Genomic DNA, 21,542 nt, shown 5'->3' with positions numbered 1-21,542 from the left:
ATCAAACCTTTTTGAAATATTACTTTTCAATCGAGGCCTGCGGTAATCATTTTATTCTAAAATAAGTAAATCCTTTTAGAAACCTATTTGAGGATATTCATGAATGTTTGAAAAGGCCACAACCAGGAGAGCAGTCACATAAAAGCATTGCTCATTCAGTTTGCCTCGCTCTTCCAAAAATATCAATATCGAAATGATTTATGATTCATTACAATGCAGACGGGACACCTTCGAAGTGTGAAAAAATTGTATGCCGATCTTACAAATGTAAGCCAGTGACGCGAGTATACTCACCGCATTCTTTCTTTATTAATGTACAATCAATTACGTTTTTCTTATCGATTCAATTTTGATTACCTTCTGACCTACAAAAAAACGTCACGCTATAGTAATACCAGGGAATCCGCTTTCAGACGAATCAAAGCTATTGCGTCGTTTGTTCAGTTTTGAGTCGAATTCGTTGGACAGTGGTTTGTTTCCAACTGGTCTAAATTGCCAATTCGTCCAATTACCAACCCGTCCACTATCATTTGGTCTACCATCAGCTCGTCACATGGTTTAATTGCCACTTCGTCCACTCACAATTTCGTCCGATAGCCACTTGGTCCAATCGCCATTTAGTCCATACACCATTTGGTCTAATTGGACTGGTGTTAATTGGGCAAAATTAATGAAAAGAAAATGGGTAGTAGACCAACTGGTTATGAGACGAAATGGTCATAGACGAAATGGTGTTTAGACGAAGTGATGATTGGACCAAATGGTTTTATTGGACAAAATGTTGTGAGACAAAATGTTAATAGACGGAATGGCATTAGACTAAATTAAAGTAGATCATGCCGAGTGGACGAGTTGAGTTGGCAATAGACGAATTGACAATTTACATTGCCATTTTGAATTAATGAATTGACTTCTGCAACACTTGGAATTTAGGGTACATGCCTGGTGGGTGTTTCATAAAGCTGTTCGTAAGATAAGAGCGACTTAAGAACGACTGGTGAACCTTTCTTTTGGTAAATGCTATACACCATTGGCGAAGGTTTAGCGCGTAAGAAAGGTTCACCAGTCGTTCTTAAAGTCGCTCTTAACTTATCATTTGCGAAAAAAACTTTGATAATTTTTGTTGTTGTGAAGTATAAATATCAATATTCGAATATTGCAATTAAGTGGTATGATGTAAACTACATCCCCCATGTTATTGCGATATGTTATGCTTTACATTCTGGAAACTCCATTTTTTGTGAAAATCCTCTTGTCTACAAAATTAAGATTTTAACCTTATTTGATCTCAAGGACCCCTTTGCGTACATGGTCAGGCGCGGATCCACGTGCCCCCTTTTTGAGAAGCAAAATTAATTTTTTTTATTTAAAAATGCCATTAAAACAAAGGTGTGCCCCGTTTTTTTAAATTGAAGACCTTTTTTTTTTTTTTGCTTGTCAAGGAAAGAAGGAAAGAAGAAAGGAAGGAAGGAAGGAAGAAAGAAAGAAAGAAAGAAAGGAAGGAAGAAAGAAAGAAAAAAAAAGAAAGAAAGAAAGAAAAGAAAGAAACTAAGAAACAAACAAACAAACAGACAAACAAACAACCATTCCAAATAAATATTCCAGCCACTTTTTGGAAAGTGGCTCAGCTGTTTTCCCCATACTCAGATAATTTTGTCCCTGCTTAGAGGTCATTCACACTACTTATACAGGTGTTGATGGGGTTTTTCACACTAAAGCAGAAGGCTTCATTTCAGTTCAAATTACAATCAAACCATTAGCATGGTCAGAATATCGGGTTTGTAAGTTCATGGACCTATTTCGTAATAGGTCCATGGTAAGTTCAAATCGATCTTGCATGACCCAAAATCTTTGAGAAAAGCCCACTTCATATATTATCAGTTGGGAGTGCCAATCGCTTGTGAAAGAGATTCGGTTGATAAATTTAAGTTGAAAGTGATGTTATACTGAAAAACAAATCAAACAAACAAGAAACTAATATATGACTTTTGGCGTGATTAGGATTGCAATCATTTTAACCAGAGTGTCGTGCCTATAGGGGCTTATAATTGACCCCGTAGGGTAATGGATTTGTGGTTTGTGTTCTTAGTAACACACAAATAACAGAAATGCCATCTTTAAAAAATGTTTTTCTCAGAATTAAACCCATTTTATGGGGAGGGGGTTTGAATACAAAAATGCTATTAATTTCTTATTTCGATTACCTTCTCAGGGAAAAGTGTTGTTCCGACGACAACTATAAATTCCTTGAGTACATCACGAAATATAAAATTCCTTTAAAAATGTAATCCTTTTGCTTGTGCTTCTAAAACACCTCAAACATTACTAAGATTTGATTTTGCTTTGAACCAGTGTTTCTGCGGTGGGCCTCTGCCAAAGTTCCATTGTTTTATTTTTATAATTATATCATAATCACCATTACAGTGATGCGTTATATTTTCTACTATTAAACTGCACGAAATAAATATTTATAAACTGAATGTAAAAAGAAAATGGCTCCCTTGTTAACAAATCATCACCCGTTGCAATTTGAGATGTACAATTTTATTCAGTTAAAAGCACACCACATGTCATACACACCATTGTATGCTAATAGTGTCGCAAGATTACAGGGCAATAGCACAAAATATAACTGCAATATCTCGCTATTACCGAATATAAATCCCCGTCTGCCTGATCGCATGATAAATTATGTAAAGATTATCAGATAAGCCCTCTATTTCAGAAGCTGATCTTTGGTAGATTCTAAGAAATATTTGGGTAAAAGATGTGGTATGGAGGGAGGCAAAGAGAGAGATAGAGAGAGATAGAGAGGGAGATAGGGGGAGAGAGAAGGAGGGGGGGGGGGAATTGATTGAAAAAAAGAGAAAAAGTTCAAACGACGAGACCATGTGACCTACTACCCTCGTCAACACGCGTAGGTGATAAACGTTTTATCAATATGGCGGCTCCTCGAATAAAGATTGGCTTGGATTCGTCCCCCATCATGTCATCATTATCCCTTCTTTCTTTCAGTATCCACCCTTCATTTTCACATTCCCGTACAATATTGTCTCTGTCTGTCTGCATCTGGAACTCCATGTCTACCATTATATTTCTCTCATCCCGACATTCTCCATTTCCTTTGTAATGACGTTGACCTCAGTATTGCGCATTTTGTTCTAAAGATTAACCAGTTTAACCGCCTTTCACACGGTAACAAAATATCGTAATTTGAATGATTCCAGTGAAAAATAAGGCTAATGACGAATATTTAGCGTGTGTGAAACCAAGCTTGAACATGAATAGAATCACGAACGCTAATCACAGTCGCGATTACAATAGCAATCATTATTATAATGATAATTCAAGATTCACGTGTAAAAAGGCCCTGCGTAACTTGAATTACTTACATCCAACTTTTCAATAGTTAATACATGTATTTGTGTTTTTGGACCCAGAAAAGCACATGCCTTGTACAAAATTACGCGATAAAAACACGATTTAAAAAAAAATTAAGCACAAAAGCCCGTCACTCTAAATATTATATTCAAAGTTTGAATAAATTGTTAAAAAAAATAAACAATGCCAATGCCAAAGAAAAGAACGAACAATCGTTTTGAAAGTTTAAACAGCTTTTTGTTGGAGTGACGGCATTTTTGTTCTCTCTTTTTTTTAAAGCTAATGATATAAATACAGTATTACCACGACCATGGGAAATAATTCGTTAATAAAGTAGGTCGGTTGGCCAGACACAAGTACGGTAAATGTACAGGAATGACCGGGTGGTGCAAAGATGCACTTGTAATTGGTCCCAAGACTGACTTCAGGTTGGGCGCCATTTTGTCTTTTATACTGTCATAAAAAAAAGTTTGATTGTGCTTGTTCCTCATGCGCGCGAATTTGAATCGCTCTTCAAGGCAATTCAGACTCCAATTCAGTCACGTGTTACCACAGCTCATAAAAAAAAAAGTAATTATAAAAATAAAAAAGTCATAAAAATCAACCCCTCTACTGAATTCTAGATTAATCAAAATATACAACAAAACAAAGGTTAAATGACCTGAAACATGACTAATCGTAGTTTCGGTCAGTTCGCAGCAAGCAGAGCCGGAAGTGGTTTGACGAAAATGCAGCCGAGCATCTCCAACAAAAGAATATGAGCATACAACTATATTACTTATTGGATATAAAATCATTTCTCTAAGGTTGATCAATTATTTTAATCAATACGGTCATGTGATTCTTTATTACGCCTGTCCGAAATGCATTGCGTGCGGATATATTACCCTATTCTGTATGACTTCCTGTCTTTCAGATTACACCCCTCTACGAAAGCTCCATATTGTTTCTTTTTTCGTAAGAAGAATTTGTACGTGTCACTTAACTATTACGCGGTGTTTACAATGTTAAATGGTGATTAGATTCCCCTGTTAGAGCTTCGATGAACGGTCGTCCAATTAAAAAACCTCAAACCCGAAATACAAAGCGATAACAAGGGATTTGGGAATAAGAATTCATCAACGGAAACTTTTGCACAAGGGAGTCTTTTGGTCAGTATCCCCTTTGTTTCTCTCGGCAAATATACATGGAATTTAATAAATTAAACAAAAAAACACACTGTGTTTCGTATGAATGCATAAGAAAAAGCAAGAACAAAGACATTTGACATCTTTCATAACGCTTCAAGAAAGTGCAGCGGGTTCCTTTGTTTAAAAAATACGATAGCAAATAAGATGATGGCAACGATGTGGATGATGATCAGCATGAAGACCATGACGAGGACGGTCATGACCGAAATATTACCAAAGGAGATAGTGCACGAGGATGATGATTGCGATAGTTGTACTGATGAGAAAACTACTTTGGAGATGTTGAAAGTGATGACGATAATGGTCATCAATCTCTATTAGTACTCGTGCAATCATCATTTTATCTAAATAAAAAATGACTTCAAATATTCTTTGTGCTATACTGATTTCTCGAGGGGTAACCAATATCAAAGTCTCATAATAAGTAAAAAAAACAAAAAAAAAACAAATATAATGGTAAGAATGATTTACAACGATGCTGCTGCCACTGCTGCAGATGATGATGATGATGACGGTGATGATGACGATGATGATGATGATGATGACGACGACGACGACGATGATGATAACGATGATGATATAACGATAGAGATGAAGACGATGATGATGATAATGACGATGGTGATGATTACGGACATGACGGATGATGACGATGGCGATGACGACGATAATGATGATGATGATGACGACGACGAAGGTGATGATGATGATGATAATGGTGATGACGATGACGATGGTGATGATGGTGGTGAAAATAACAAACTCTAGCACATTGTTACGTGATCATTTTTTTTCATCTCAATTTAACATAGAATTGTGGAAATGTTGGTGTCAAACCACTTTAATACATATGCATGAAGTGTCAGTCAGAATGAGCATTGATCATGATGCCTCATCCTTTTTTTTGCCTCCAGTCCAACCCCTTCCCTCCATCATGGCCGAAAAATCTGATACAGACACAATCTATTTCTCTTTGAGGTAATACTTGACGCCCCTGTGGCTCACATTATGATACCTTAACTGAGAATCGGAGGTTGAGGCGCCGATATCCTGATTACTCTATCGGTCCCCCATGCCCCCAACCTATTCCCATTTGCCGTCAACTTGTTGCGCGTAACAATGAAACGGAAATGCACATATGACGTCATTTCGCGTCACAGACCGATGTGACACAGAAAAAGTGAGCTGATTAGGGGCGTTTCAAATCATTATTTTTGCTCTTTCTGTAGATTTAGCTGCTTGCATGAAGCTATGCAAGGCTGCGCGAATGATGTGACGGGTCAAATCCTATTAGATACAAAGAAGAAGAAGAAGAAGAAGAAGACGAAGAAGAAGAAGAATAAAAAGAAGAAGAAGAGGAAAAAGAAGAAGAAGAAGAAACAATTATTGAATAGCAATAATTTATCTTCTAAACCAATCGATTTGATGTATATATTGTGGATGAAGAGTTAAGAACGTGTTCCATGTACAAAGTCTATGGGAATAACAAAATTGAGTAGTTAGAGGGTTAACTGTGGCAATTTAAAAGCACGATTAAATCGATTAATTAAACTCTTCTATGGAACAGCTTAAGGGGAGCTTGTCTTGAAGTCTTAAATTAATCTCGTACAGTTTGGAAATAATTCCTCAAATTCATACTTTTCTTGCTGCCGTATCTGGTAAATATTTCGAGTTCTTTTGATCACATGTCTTAAAATGGCTTCAAAACTTTATAAAACGGGACGACTCGAAAAGAAGCATTCACTTTCAGAAGATGGGAACTACTTGCGAATAAGATAAAGTTTAAAAATCGAATAAATCGTCAAATCGGCTTAAATAGTCAAATTTGACTGAAAAAGCCGTAAAAAAAATATTTTATTGACTAAACGATTGATTGATTAAATCATTGCTTGATTGGTAAATCACAGTTGGTTTATTCAAGTGATCAAATGATCGATTTAATGTTCGATACATTAGTCGAATGGTTGATTATATGACGAGTTTGTTAGTTAATTACGAGGTTCGTAATTGATTGATAATTGATTGATTGATTGATTGATTGATTAAATGACTGATTCATTGAATGAATTATTGGACGACGGACTGGTTGAATGATAAAATGATTGAGTAACTGAGTATTTAAGGAGGATGAATTGATTGGGTGATCGATTGAATTGTTGATTTGATGATTGATTGAATAAAATAATGATTGGTTAACTACTGAAAAAATGCTGAATGATTGGCTTACCGACTAATGATCAACTGATTGACTAATCGATTGATTAGATGCTTACTTGCTTGATTTGATGAATAAATGACTGACTGACTAACGTATTGAAAGATCGAACGAATGCGTGCATGATTTATTAATGATTGCTTGATTGAATGAATGATTCGTTAATTGATTGAACGACTGATTTCTTGATTAAATGAATGATACATAGATGGATTCAATTCCATATTTTTTTTCTTCAATTTTTCAATTCAATTCAATTTGATTTTATTCCATTCTACATAAAAAGGTTACATCAACAGGTATGAATATGGTTATCAAGATACAATTATATGAATAAATTACATGGTTAAATAAATCGATAAAATTACATGATTGATTGAATGAAACAAAAATAAATGAATGATTGACCTATTAATTGACTGAAACACCGATTGATTTATTGAATGGCCGAGCAACCGGTGACTGATATTGAATTTTTTTTTTGGCAGATGGTTGTCTGTTTCATAATTCCTTCGTAAAACTTTTTTAAATTTATCTATTTATTGTTATATTCATCTATTTTCTGGCAAAAGTTAAAAACGAAATTACAAACACAAGAAAATTAAAAGACCCATCGACCGATGGCCAGTGATAGCCAGAAGGAAACTAGTTCATATTAAAGGTTCTTCTATAACCGGTCGATAGTTTACAAACATCGTTATAAACATTAGCATGAATAACGATACAAAGATTTAAATATCACCAAAACACATTTACATTTAGATATGTCTAAATAGAAACAATCATTGAAGAAATGGTAGCAAGGGAGAACATGTGGGAACATGTGAAGCACATTAGATTCAAGTAAGCGGTATTCCCAATATTAAATGCATTATTATAATGATCGTTATTCTCTTTTAATCTGTTTTAACAATGTGAACAACGGGAAGATATAGAGTTGAGTGGACAAGGGGAAAATTCTATGAATTGAATCAGCATGGTGAGTTGCAGTTAATCGTTATGCATTATCATATTGTGTTCAGATTTTTTTAAGTCGGATTGTAAGCTTAGTTATTAGGATTATTTAAACTTACATACATGATTATCGACCCGTTATATTTAAGTTGTGTATTCACCGATTATCTCTTTATTTGTACGTATAATTACTTTTTCGTAATGGTGTTTTCACTTTCAGTTCCTTTGTTGTTCTTTTTCTGAGATATCTTGTATTTTCCCCCTTTTTTCTTAGCGCCTTGAAACTTTTGTATAAAGCGCTCTATAAATTTTGTATATTATTATTATTATTTTTGTATATTATTATGTTCTTTGAGAATGGATAACTTGTATTGTGATTAAAATCAAACAAGAAAAATAAATAAAACTTCATCTCCTTCTTTCCCTTTTCATTTGCTTTCCTCCCTTTTTCTTCCACTCTTCTCTAACGGCTAGGATAAGTGGTTTGATCTAATAAACATAGATTTCTGGCAAAAATTCAAAAGTACTCTGAACAGAAAAAAAGACTCCCATATAAGGGGGTGTGTGGGTCGTGGAGGTATAGGGATAGAAAATCGAAATATTGGCAGGCTCGAATTTCAGGCCCGGAAGAAAATGAATTCAATCGCACGAAAATGGTTCGTATGCCCGCAAAAAAGGGGTAATATTGTAGGGTTGATCTTGCATTTTTACCACTCCAAGGTTGACTGTTCCCCCAAACCAACAGCATAGATTTTATATTCTACAGTGATTTTACTTGGCAGTTAAATTTGGTTAAGCCAAAGGCTTTTATGATTTTATTCCATGTCTGTAAGGACGTTGCCGTCACTATATCATATCAATGTATTTCTTAATACATTGGAATGGGTAAGATTTTAACAAGCACGAGGGTAATTCTGTGTCCAACCAATTTTGGGCAGAATTTTACCTAGTGCGGTAAGCATATTGTCCAGTAAGGTTTAAAAATAAGCAGCAATTACTTTAGAATCGGCACAATTTTAATCACACTGGATAAGTAAAAATGCCTAAAAGAATGCCTAATGTTGGCTAGACACATAATTACCCCCATGGAGCACTTTTACCCAATATTTTTTAGAGTGTAACTCAATAATAAATGAATGAACTTAAACGGTATACCCAAATCGATCACAAAGGAGCCATCGATAAATTAAAAGGAGAAACTTAAGGAATTATAACAAACAAGTTAAAGAAGCGACCAATAAAGAAAAAAAAAAGAGAATGAGAGAGAAAAGGGGGAAAATAAATGAAACGACGATAAAGAAGGGGGAGTTGGGCGATTCAAATTGTAATATCCATCCAAATACGCAAATAGTGAAAATCAGAGCTGATGATTTACCTTCGGATCAAACATGCATTGACTTATTATATGGATCATCTAACCGCCTTTTTGGTTCCCTTGTTAGATTTAAAAAAATCTTATATTCTATTTTCTTAACATTATTGTTGTTGTTGTCTTAGTACTTTTCTAACTTCTTATCGACATATTTTTCGACTTAATTGATCACCATTCATGTTTTAGATAATTTCTTGTTGTCCCGTCAATATCACAATTTCATTAGTCCTTATGGAGAAGCGGGGCTACAATGTAGGGATGTGGATACCACCTGTGACTGGGGGGATCAGGCGATGCATTACGTTTTGGTCTGCCCCCCCCCCTCCTACCAGAGCCATGCATTGCCAAATATCTGGATTCTTTCTACACCATTAAAACCAAATCTTATTTGAAAGTTAATGCCGTATGCTGTAAGCAATTCGAACTCTGGAAGCTCATCAGGGAATGAAGCAAGAATTAGGGATCTATGTGAAACAATCAACTAGGTCATCTTGAAGGAAGGTATAAGTTATTTAAAGATGAAGATGATGTTGAAGCTTTGAATGTTGGCCTGGCGGTATGATGGTAAGCCTCTAACTTTTCTGGTTTACATTCCTTTTGAGGACGGCATTCATTATCGGAAAAGAACACTTTACTTTCCAACCCGTCTTTGTGCGTTTGGGTTATTTTGGAGCAATAAGAGCAAACGCATGTATAATTAGTGTATCGCTCTTTCTTATAAATCCTTAAGACCAACAAACTGACATGACTGAAGAGTGAAGTTCGCACGATAAGAGACGCGCGCGGATATGGCGTAAGCTCAGCCTTATATCTCATCCCTACAATGGGGGGATAAATTCATTTATGGATGCGCAGCCGTTATCTGCTCGCAGAAAGATAATTTGCATCTGACAAGAGAACATCATTAACCATCCCCCTTTTTGTGGCGTCTCGCACTTATTTTTTTGGAACGGGAATTACAATACAAAAATGTTTTGACGAACATAAACCAGTCAGGGTTATCTCCTCCATTTGCGAATCTCAGGCATCCGTGAAAGATTAATTCGCATCATTAGAAGAGTCGGACACTTCGAAAGCTGGTCCTTGTTTTGATTCGTATCTTCTTTTTGATTTATATAATAAAAGAGCGAGGAGTCATTGTAGCTGTAGCGTCGCTTTTTGCGTTCGCTTTTTATTTTATTTTGTTTTACTCCAAGAGATGAACCGATTGGAACTTTGTTGATTGAGAAAGAGAGCTATAAATGCTGGATGAGAGCTGGTCTCACAAAAACTACCACTACTCCAAAACACGTTCAGAATGGTAAGGAACTTTTTTCTATGCTTATTCGTTTTAAATCAATTGAACTACAGTTACAGTAAATGTTTGAACTTCAGTTAATGTACTTACTGTTTGTCTTTTTTATTAAGTTATTCATCACGATAATAGCATATTCTATGCACACTCCAAAAGTTGTCCATTCTTCATCAACCCTGTACCAATGTTCGGTCGTATACTATCAATAATAATTTAAATTTAGGCATTTACTCCCCTTTTCTGTTGATGAATTAAACAATTCTAGAGTTTCTTTATTAAAATTAAAATATAATAAGTTGCATGGTCAAGTTATAATCGGTCTGTTGAACTTCTGGGGAAATTTATTTTTTACTGAAAAATATTTATTTTTCTACCCAACTGTTTGTTTAATGCTTATCCTGTTGTGTCATAATTAGTTATAAATATTTATTTTTGCTTTGCCATTTCGGAGAAACAAATTCCGGGAAGAAGATGATACTTTAATCAAATTCATGATCTGTAATCATGAATTTTGTCAAGCATTAATATGACCAGGAATATCGACATGAATATAAAAATTATGGTTGAGCAAAGTTCTTTTTACCCAAAGCCGTCAAATGGTATTATGACTATCTGGGCAAGATTTGCATCGCTTCTGATAGAATTCTAACCAATAATATACTAATTAAATTTACCCAAAGTTTTAATAGTTACAATTCCAGCAAACGTCTCACTCTTTTAATGGTGGTGTTGGCGGTGTAACAATTCTTGAAAAATTCCCCTTGAACTCATTTCAACTTACTCTAATACCTGACATTACGTAACAACTTGACAAAGTCATGAAAAATTTTAACCTATTTATTCGATGAAGTATACACCGTGTCATGTTATACAATCTTACATTTAAGTTTTATACCATCTTTGAAATACAGTGTACTACTTAGGAGCTTGTATCGTGACTGCACTTCAGAGTGCTAATTTAGCACGTCATTTTTTAGAGACAGTGTATGCTTCCCCGTTACTAGTATTACCCTTTGTTTCAAATAGAAAATAGTTTAAAGGACGCACCATTAGATATCCAGAGGGGGGGGGGGGGGCTGGAAGTTTTTCAAAAAAAAACTTTACTTGCTATACGCGCAAAAAAAAAAACTTGACTCACCATCAGAGTAAACAAAAAAATGGTCCACTGACAAATCATCTGAAAGATGCAAAAAAAAAAAACTAAAAGCTTGTTTCAATGGAGTGAGGAAAAAAAAACTTTGCTCAAAGAAGAAAGGATTTTTTTTTCATCAACCCAAACTTCCTCCCCCGGGTATCTAATGGTGCGTCCCTAATAGCTATCATCCAATGCGACTCTAGCCACCCCAAGTCGTCCAGAATGAATTCTGAGATTTTCATCGAGCTTTGAAAAGCGTATTCTAAGCTTATAATGATATTATCGACAATAACCATCACAGGTACTTTATTGAATGCAGAAGAAATTCAACGACAGCTTCAAAAATAACGAGAAAAGAGGTTTGAAGTTCGAAGGGGTTCACTCAAGCGTGAGATGCGCACACTTTCATGACTGTGGCTTCCCATTGATACTTCCAAGCAGTGACACTTCCAAGAAAATGGTGTCAAAAAAACTGTTGTATCTTGTCATTTATTCAACTTAACATCTTCAAAATTTGACAATATGACGAACAAGAATAACTTTTTCAGAGAAGCTTTTTTTTTTTTAACTTTGAAGACCAAATCACCACTTTGATGAAAAGGAGAACCTTCATTGGCTACGTATTGTCGATTTTAGGCAGACTGATCATATTTTATAGTAAAATCAACAGTACTGACGTCATAATGCCACAATAACGTAATTGACATCCAATAATATCATGCTGTTTTCACGGCATGATTTGAAAAAAATAAATAAAAGAACCTCCCCCCCATAAAAAAAGCAAAACAGGGAAAAGCAAAAAGAGAAGGAGGAAGAAACGCCAAAACCAAAACAGAAAGCAAAAAGACCCCCAGCAAATCCATGCAAATTGGTAATCACACGACCATGGACGCCCTCCACATATCATGCATTTGCAAATAAAATTAAGGTATGGTAATGAGATCGAATTTTGGATTGAACAGTATCAAAATAAGTTGGTAAAGTGACCAGCAAGCCACCGAAAATCAACAGTAAGTTATCACAGAAAGTTCTCTTTAACTGGCCCTAATAGTAATTTGGTGTTCAAAAAGTAATAATTAGAAAATTGGTTTATCCGAAGGAGTCCTTCTTCTTCATACTGTCAAGAATTTGAAGTTGTAAAGTTGAAATAGAAATCTTTGACACCATTTTTTCCGGACTGTATGAAAGTTTCCACAGAGATCACTTAGTGTGCTTATCTCATGCTTGACATGCTCGAGTGAACCTCAAACTTTAAAACTCGTTCTCTCTTTAGTCATGGAAGTTGTCATTGAATTTCGTCTACGTTCAATCAAGTATACCTGAGTGGCTTAATGTTAATCAATTTTGACAAGTAATATATCATTTTCAAGATTGGGATGTGCTTTTTGAAGCTCAATAACATTTCGAGCAACTGATTGTTGGATCGGGGGTGAGAGGTCACATTAGATTTTAATCGATCTCACTAATCAGTATAAAAGTGATGCTTCATTATTTCGGAATCGCTAAAAGTCACGTGCTTGGGGGAAAAACAATACATTCATGGAACTATACACTATATACTCATGGTATTGTTCTAGCGTACCTCCTCATCCTTCTTTTTCTCCTGTTTTTCTTCTACTTCTTCTTCCGTCTTTCTCTTATCCTTCTTCTTCCGTCATTCTCTTCTCCTCCTTCTTCTTCTTCTTCTTCATCTTCTTCCCCTCTTCCTTCTTCTCCTCCTTCATATTCTTCTCCTCCTACTTCTTATTATTCCTTTCCTCCTTCTTTTCCTCCTCTTCTCCTCCTCTTCTTATTTTTCTTATTATTTTCATTCTCCTTCCTTTTCTTATCCCTCTTTCTCCTCCCCTTCCTGTCCCGCACTTTGGTCTATCTTGCTATTCTTCTATCGCTTTTCACTGTTCCCCTCACACAGCAAATCGTACGCATTTCATTTTTCATCCTCACTTTTGAGCATCTTTTTTTTTTAAAATTAATTATGTAACTCATGATTTTCCCCCTCTTATTTTCTATCATCTCAAAATAATAATTTTTCATTGTGAGATATATTGATCGGAACATCTTCATAGAAAATAGGCTTACGGAATTGAAAAAAATATACTTACATTGATTGTGACCATACTTACTCCCACATTCCCTAATTCAATCGATTCGTCATTTAAACATTCGATTGACAATCTAATTTCAAACTTGTTATCTTAATTCAAAGTGCTTTATCCTTCCGCTTGTTTTTATTTCTCAATGTCGACATTGTCGATTTCGTTATGATTTGTATTATTTTCATCGACTTTTACAGATTTCACTTTTAAATTTAAATTTTGAATCCATCATTCATAATGTAATATAAAGCTTGATTCAACACGTTTTACAATCAATTATTCATTTTTCATCTTTACCAAAATGAAGCATCATAATATAAAAAAATGTTTTATACAATTCTACTGTAATGCCTTATCTTATGAATCTTACTGTCTAGTCAGATCCGAAAATAAATTGCAGACCTGCGCTTAACACTTCAAGATATGTTTTATTGTTCTCTGATCCCTCAAATCAATATTTTTTCCCTATAGGATAACAAATGTGCGTTATGACGTGCGATATTGCAACTGAATTACGTGCAATTGAAGAAATGATTAATCTAAGTGTCCAATCTGTTGGCGTGTACGTGTTCGACCGATAAAGAGGTCACTGTGAACCAAAAATTCTGGTAGATTGTAACCAATAACCTGGATGAGTTTGGCAATTTTGGGTCGGTCGAACAAAATATTCACCAACTCTTTGGCAATTTTTGACCGATCCTTGTAAGAGTGTGTGAACTGAAATCCAAGTGAATCTTTGTGGCCACCATTCAGTAGACCCGTCATCCTTCAAAGGTCCTTGAAGGACCGAAAAATGGCCAAGGCCTTTCATCATGCAGTCTCCAAGATCAGTGCAATCTGCTGTCTTTGTGGACTGGCTCTGAAGATCCCTGAAAGGCAACTGAAAGCCCGAAATAACTTTCCTCACAGGATCCTTGACGGACCTCATAGACAGCTGAAAGTTACCTTGAGAAACCAATTGACTACTGGAAGATCTCTGAAGGATCATCTGGCATACTGTAAGGAATATGTGTATACTAAAATAATAATAATACATGAGATTTGTATAGCGCACTTTCCATCTTGATTAGATGCTCAAGGCGCTTCAGAGCAGAATTAACAACAACAACAAAAGCTATTTACATATAATACATGTCTGAACAATAAGTCAATGACATTTGCTACGGTGACAATTGCTCCGCTGCAAATTCCACTCACTAATGGAATGACCACCACCATGGCCATCAACAGTGGGTTTAACACTATACCCTACCCTAAACCTATAACCTAACATAAAATCCTTGCAACCCTAACTCTACATCTTAGACGAAATTAAGCCCAGAGCAATTATCGTCACAGGAGCAAATGTCGTGTCATCATTGCCAGAGATATATTAAAGATCAATCAAGATCTGTGGAAGACTGAGACCACTGAAAGAACACGTAGAGGTTGACAAAGACCCCGAGAGAACTTAGTGACTGACCAAGACTGCCATTCTTGCTGAACTATCTAGTCCTACAGCTATCTTTCAATGGTCGTTCAGGATATACATGCAACAGAATGACATTCCTGCGACCCCCATTCATGTCTTTTACTGGTTTCTATACTGCCTTTCACTGGCCTTTGAACACCCCATCAAAGCCCCCTTAATGATCCTACAAGAGTCCTTCGGTGATCTTCGAGAAATCCCCCAAATTAGAGACTATCAATACTGGCCAAGGAGGCCTCTGAAATTGTCTATTTTCTATTCCGTTGCAGATAAAATGCAACCAAATCCAAGACCGATATTCAAATACAACTTGAATTCAACCCAATCAGAAGCGACTATTTGGCGTTTCAACGCAACTACATATATATTTGTTTAATTTTCTAAAACGGGTTCTTGAACATGCTGAATGTATAAATATGCATATTTATTTTAGGTTCCTCGAAGTTGATACTTAGAAATACTTGAATGAAGTTGCTGCTGGGAGTGGCTCCAGGGAAATTTCTCACTTAATAAATTGGATCAAAATTTCAATGTCATTTCTTTAATGGCTGATTAAAATTGAGTAAGTGAGATCGAGTTCCTTACCCTAGCGCTGTGAGCAACATTACTTGTTTCCTCAAGAGCGTGCCACTTGCTCATTTTTTTAATCATTATTAAAGTAGCCCGTGTCAATATTCATACATTGATAAATGATGACACGAACAACGGGTAATATTTTTTTCCGTCAATGGTTGGAAAATCGATAGAAAGATATAAATAAGTAGGAAAAAGAGTGGGAGGGGTGGGGGCGGGGGGGGGGTGGATAGGCTCAGTCAAATGAACCGAATGGATACATATAAAATATTTTGGTTACACATACATGTACAGCTACTTAGGCACCCATTGTGTATTCGATAAAAAACACAATCCTAGACATAGATTGGTTGTGTGCGAGGATGCGCGAGAGAGGGTGTGTGTGTGTGTGTGTGTGGGGGGGGGGTGACTTGGAACATTCATCACTTTCAGTCGCTTTACTGGGGATTTGCATCACCGTTTTCTTTACTCCAGAATTCTTAAAAAAAAAAGCTTAACATTCGTAAACCTCGATTATTTCGTAAGCATAGTGCCATCATTACCTCTCTCATCTCAAATAGGCGTCCAAAATATCCCCATTATCTTCTATAGACACGGTAGAAGTGGATTTTAGTGTTCTAGCATCATCATATCTATTCATTTTAAGAGCGAATATTTTCGCTCATCCGCATTCCCGTTTTATAATACCTTTTAAATCCATGCTAGACATAATGGAGTAGTATGTTTTCATTTAGAGTATTTTTTAATTGAAATTATACAAAGAATCTCGAGGTGTTTCCCCCTTTTTTTGCTTATCGTAAGTTTCTACACCTTGGTAGTCAGTTCATATGAGTTCATTATATGCTTAAAGGAAGAGTTTTCCCTGGCTTTTTGTTGGTTTTCAATGAGAGCAACACAGTGACGAAGACTCCTTGGCCCGTATTCTGAAGTCGGGTTTAACTTAAACTCAGGTTTAAAGTTGTGGTTTAAGTATGGAAAGCCAATTGTTACATAAATCACTAACGGTAGAGATATCACATTTCAACTCATTTTGCTCTCAAATCATTCATAATTGTTTAGGAAGTATAAATATATGATTGTCTTCACCATCGATGAATCGGGAAAGAGCACATCAAACACAAGAAATATACAACTTAATAAAAATTTTGACACTTTTGGCTTCCCATAATTTTAGCACAGAGTTAGACCATGGTCTAAGTTAAACCTGACTTCAGAATACGGGCCCTTGAAGCCTGGATGTCAATTCATGAAATAATAAAGTAACGTTTAATATTCTGTTTGTGACATCATAATTGTGCACGTAGCTATCCCATTAGTCATTAAGTCATATTAATTGCAGATAAAAAATGCATTTTTACGTGTTAATGATGATTATCTTATTCATCCGAGCGTGTGCGAATTTATTTTCTGGTTACATGACAAGAATATACGTTTCTGAAAAAAAACAATGAAACGTAAATTACGGGTAGATGACTTTAATACGGATAAATAATTACAACATCGGAAATCGGAACTCTATAAAGAGCTATAACTCTTTTTTAAATATGTATTTTCGCCAGATGGCTCTTTGATATCTGTTTTTGTAAAGATTAACTTCATGATGAACTTATGGAACGCCAAGAAGTTAACATCATTACATCAAGGGAGTCGACTCTATAAAAGTGAACAATTTTACCCAATTTTTTGCAACAAGAAACCGAAAATTGATATTCTCCAAGCATGAAATACGAGCAGGACGTAAAATATTAACATAAATATTTAAGGAAAAAAAATATTAATGAAGTCTGTTACAATCACTGTCGAAACACTGGATACTTTACTCTATTACAAGTCGATTTTTTTTTCACTCTTTACTTAGTTCATTGCAAGAAATGGACGTATCTTATGATAATTGTCACAATAATAGCCCTTGCATCAATTAGTCATTTCTAACAATATGACCTTTCTGTCCGGGATTACACACCAAGCCCTCAGATTTCACCGTGTCCTTAATAGGTTATGTGAGACAGCTTTATATTTATGACGGTTAATGATGTCGTACTAGACCTATATTCAAGGAAATATCTGATGCATTTATAATAATATATCTTCATTTCATTTAAATGTGGATATTTTACATCTAAATTGGCCACATTTGCCAAACAAAGATTCGTTATCAAATGAGGGGCTACTCCATGCACGGATTGGGGCAGATCGATAGTAGTAATAACAATAATAATGATAGTAATAATAATTTATTGCATTTACATTGTATATAGTGCTTAATACATGGTGTTTCTAAGCGCTTTACAGAACGATTAATTAACATACATTAACATAATTGAACATTTAACAAACAAATATGAAATGTACAGTGTAAAGTATGATCATATTACAAATTATAAGCTAGGTAAACCAGCCTACTAAATATAAAATAAGGATAATAATAAAAGCAATGACGTTTAATTAGCTCATTGCAAGAAATGGACGTATGTTACGATAATTGTCACATTTCTAACAAAAGTCATTTCTAACAATATTACCATTCTGTACGGGCTTACAGTGTAAATATATATTTATACATTTTTTTAAAGAAACCCCCCTCCTTGTATCTAAAAAGGGTGCTGCCCCCATGTCATCAATGAGGAGCTATAAGGAGAAGACCCGGCCCATTTTTGTCACATAATTCGAATGAAAATTTCCCTTCTTTGCCCCCTTTTATCAGAATGGACACTCCTGATCCTTCCATATTAAATCATATTTCCCTTAAACATCTTTAATTACCCATTTATACGTTTATATTACGAAGAGTGTAGAACAGAGACGGGGTGTGTGGGGCTTATGATAGATCAGTAAGAAATGGGTTGAAATATGAATTAGACATTGTGTGATATATCGTTGGATCGTGAACGGAATATGATTAGTCACACGGTATTCATTCGTATAAAGGATTCAGAGTAAAATTGTTGGTTCCATAAATTGACTTCATGGGAAAATAAAATAAATGGGACGCATTACGTTAACGAGTTCACAATGAGTGTCATTATAATCATCTGTTGTAGGTTTATAGACCGATGGCCACCCTCACTATTACAAAAATTGTATTATGAATCATTGCAATATAGGCCTAAATTGAACGTGCAAGCCACCTGACAGCCTTCTACGTACTAGCGTACAAATAGGATGTTCCTTTTTTTTGGGGGGGGGGGGATGGGCTAAATTGACACAAATTTTCATGTTTACTACATAGTTTATATTTCGATACTTTTTCATCGAAATATCCTTAAACATAATGCCCTAATTGACATTTTTTAACATGCTAAAGCCGTGAAACAATCACTTCTGGGGGAAAATATCATTTTTTTTGGGGGGGGGGGGGGGGCTCCACCGCAAGTATTTCCTTTATTCGTTGAACAATATCTTAAATTAATTTTGATATCACTTTTTTCAACTCAGATCACCCCTTTAAGAAAACTTGGATACATTCACAGACAGTGCTTCACGACAGGGGATAGACAGTCATGCTAAATGAGGCAAGCTGATTGGTCAATTATGAGGGAAATGAGCTGGGTCTATTCTCATGTAAAAAAAAAAAATTAGGTTCCGATTTAAATATGAGACAAATTAATCAAAAAAGGAACCAGAATGTGAACAGTTTTTGATCTTAACATTTTCCACATAAATCCCATCGAGCATCCCAATGTTACACCGACACAATCGGTTCCACATTTACCGATACTATACCATTCGAGTAAGGCGCGATAGCCCAGTCGGTAGAGCGGGGGTTTCGGATTCCGGTTACCCGGGTTCGATTCCCACTCGGTGTGCTTGTGCCGTTTGGTAAGGCATTCATCCTCATCACCAGTTCCCTCGGAGATGATCTTAAGCCGTCGGTCATATGGATGCTTGCTTACAAGCAATTCATGCGCTCTTAGCAATCAGGTAAAACAAAATCACCACCATTTAAGTAAATCGGACAATCGTTCTGGAGTCCATTTGGCCAGTGTGGCTGTGGCGATGTAGTAAATCTGTGCAGCCCATTGCTACATTCTATTCTAGTAAAGCATCAAAGATGCATGGTTAGAGGGCTCGATGTACATCACTCTAATTTCACGGCTGGGTGGAAGGGTTTTATGATATCAATTAGACGCAGGGGGATTGTTCCACAGAGCGCAATGTCAGTGATGCATCGAATAAAATATCACCAGCCAATCAGCTACGAGGGTTTCAGTAGCTTATAACGACACTTCTGAAATAATCAGTGACAACGCGCCTTGTGAAAGGCTCGCCGGAAAGGAGGAAGGAAGGAGGGAGGGAGGGAGGGAGGAAGGAAGGAAGGAAGGAGGATCTCACTGGAAATATCGAATGTTGTATTTACGTTCTTACTACTTTCGTAACATCCATCTGCCCTTTGCTCTTTGATTTAAACCCCTGTACGTTTTTCTTTAGTTTTTCTTCTGTATTCATCCCGATTTGTTCTTCTATAAAATCAATCTTTACTCCAAGTAGTTATTTTACTGCTAATGCCTTGTCGTAGATATTTTTCATTTATATAGTTTTGCTTTACTGCACCTCCTCCTCCTCTTCCTTCCGTTTTTCCTTCTCCTCCCCATATATAGTCTCAACCTTCTCCTTCTTCTTCTTTCTTCGTCTTTTTGTTCTGCCCCCTTTCATTGTCTTCCTCTTCATTTTTTTTTGGTAATTGGTGTTGTAGGTGTTATCTCTTCATTTCTCCTCCTTTATTTGTTTCTTTCTTTATTTTATTGTTTCTTTTTTTTTCATTTCCACTCCCAAGCAAAGTCATCTGACACACAGCAATCATATTCACGCGCTCACACAAAACCAGCGGCGGATCCAGGGGGGGGGGGGCACATCCGGCCCTTACCCCCCTTTGACAGCCATAACAAATTGTTAAATGGGGAAAAAGATGTACTTATACGCCAGCGAAGACCTTTTTTTTTTGCTTGTCTCATTCTTCGTGGCTTGAATGGCCATATTTCGGTAGTGAAGGCCTCGTTTTTTGCTTTTCATTTTTTTTCTTTTGTGACATAAATCACCATATTTGGTTCTTTCAGGCTTCTTTCATTTTTCTTTTAATTGCTTGTCAGTTTTATTCGTGACGTACATCACAATAATTCGGGAGTGAAGTCCTCTTTCTTTTCTTTTTATTTTGCTCGTCAAAATTTTCCTAGATGAAAATGCCCCCTGGTTAATCCTGGATCCGCTCTGCGACAAACCCCATGCACACATAGACGGAGATGCATTCACTAACTTACATTCTATATTGCTCACAATCTCTGGGTATCTAGGCATTCGAAATCCTGTCCCTATTTCTCTTCAGACCCCCCAAATAATAATAATAATTGAATAAGAAATAAAGAAGCATGAACTAAAAAAGTAAAAGAAAATGAATAGATAAAATAACACAATGGAAAAAATAATCACAAAAAGAGCAAAACACTCACTGTCTTGGCTAGACAAGGCAGATCTTAATTATCTGCCAGATAAAGTGCAAAAACCAATTTAATAATTTCAAAAGATTCATCGAGTTCAATGATATCGTTTAACGCCACTGAATGAAAAAAAAATGGTTACGAAACTAATTAGTTCATTTTTAAGCGACTTAGAGTTTTGATAAAGCTGTTTTAACGACTCTGTTGGAAATGACATTTTTATATTTCGAAGCTTTATTTTAGGCGCCGGGTCGCATTTAAACAGTCACTACAAAAGTACACAATTTTCACAATTAGACGATTTTCCCCCAAGTAATATATAACTGCCATCCTTGCTAGAACCCGACGCAATGCGAAAGGCACACTAAGGAACCGAAGCCAGACCGATCAAAATCTATTACGTTATTCGAATGGCATAGCTGAGGTCGATTC

General features: G+C 35.9%; 1 protein-coding gene across 1 annotated transcript in view; it reads left to right on the top strand.

The window, feature by feature from the left end:
* Positions 1-5,822: 5,822 nt before the first annotated feature.
* LOC129283344 (uncharacterized) overlaps positions 5,823-21,542 on the top strand; it is a 33,811-nt gene continuing 18,091 nt past the window's right edge. Inside the window, exons 1-2 of the mRNA XM_064114042.1 lie at positions 5,823-5,998; positions 7,073-7,085. Coding sequence (XP_063970112.1) covers positions 5,823-5,998; positions 7,073-7,085 — 189 coding nt within the window. The remainder of the gene's footprint in view (positions 5,999-7,072; positions 7,086-21,542) is intronic.

The sequence above is a fragment of the Lytechinus pictus genome, chromosome 19 (assembly GCF_037042905.1).
Source record: "Lytechinus pictus isolate F3 Inbred chromosome 19, Lp3.0, whole genome shotgun sequence".
Lineage (NCBI taxonomy): Eukaryota > Metazoa > Echinodermata > Echinoidea > Temnopleuroida > Toxopneustidae > Lytechinus > Lytechinus pictus.
The sequence above is the reverse complement of the archived record's forward strand: the minus strand, read 5'-3'. Positions and strand labels throughout refer to the sequence as shown.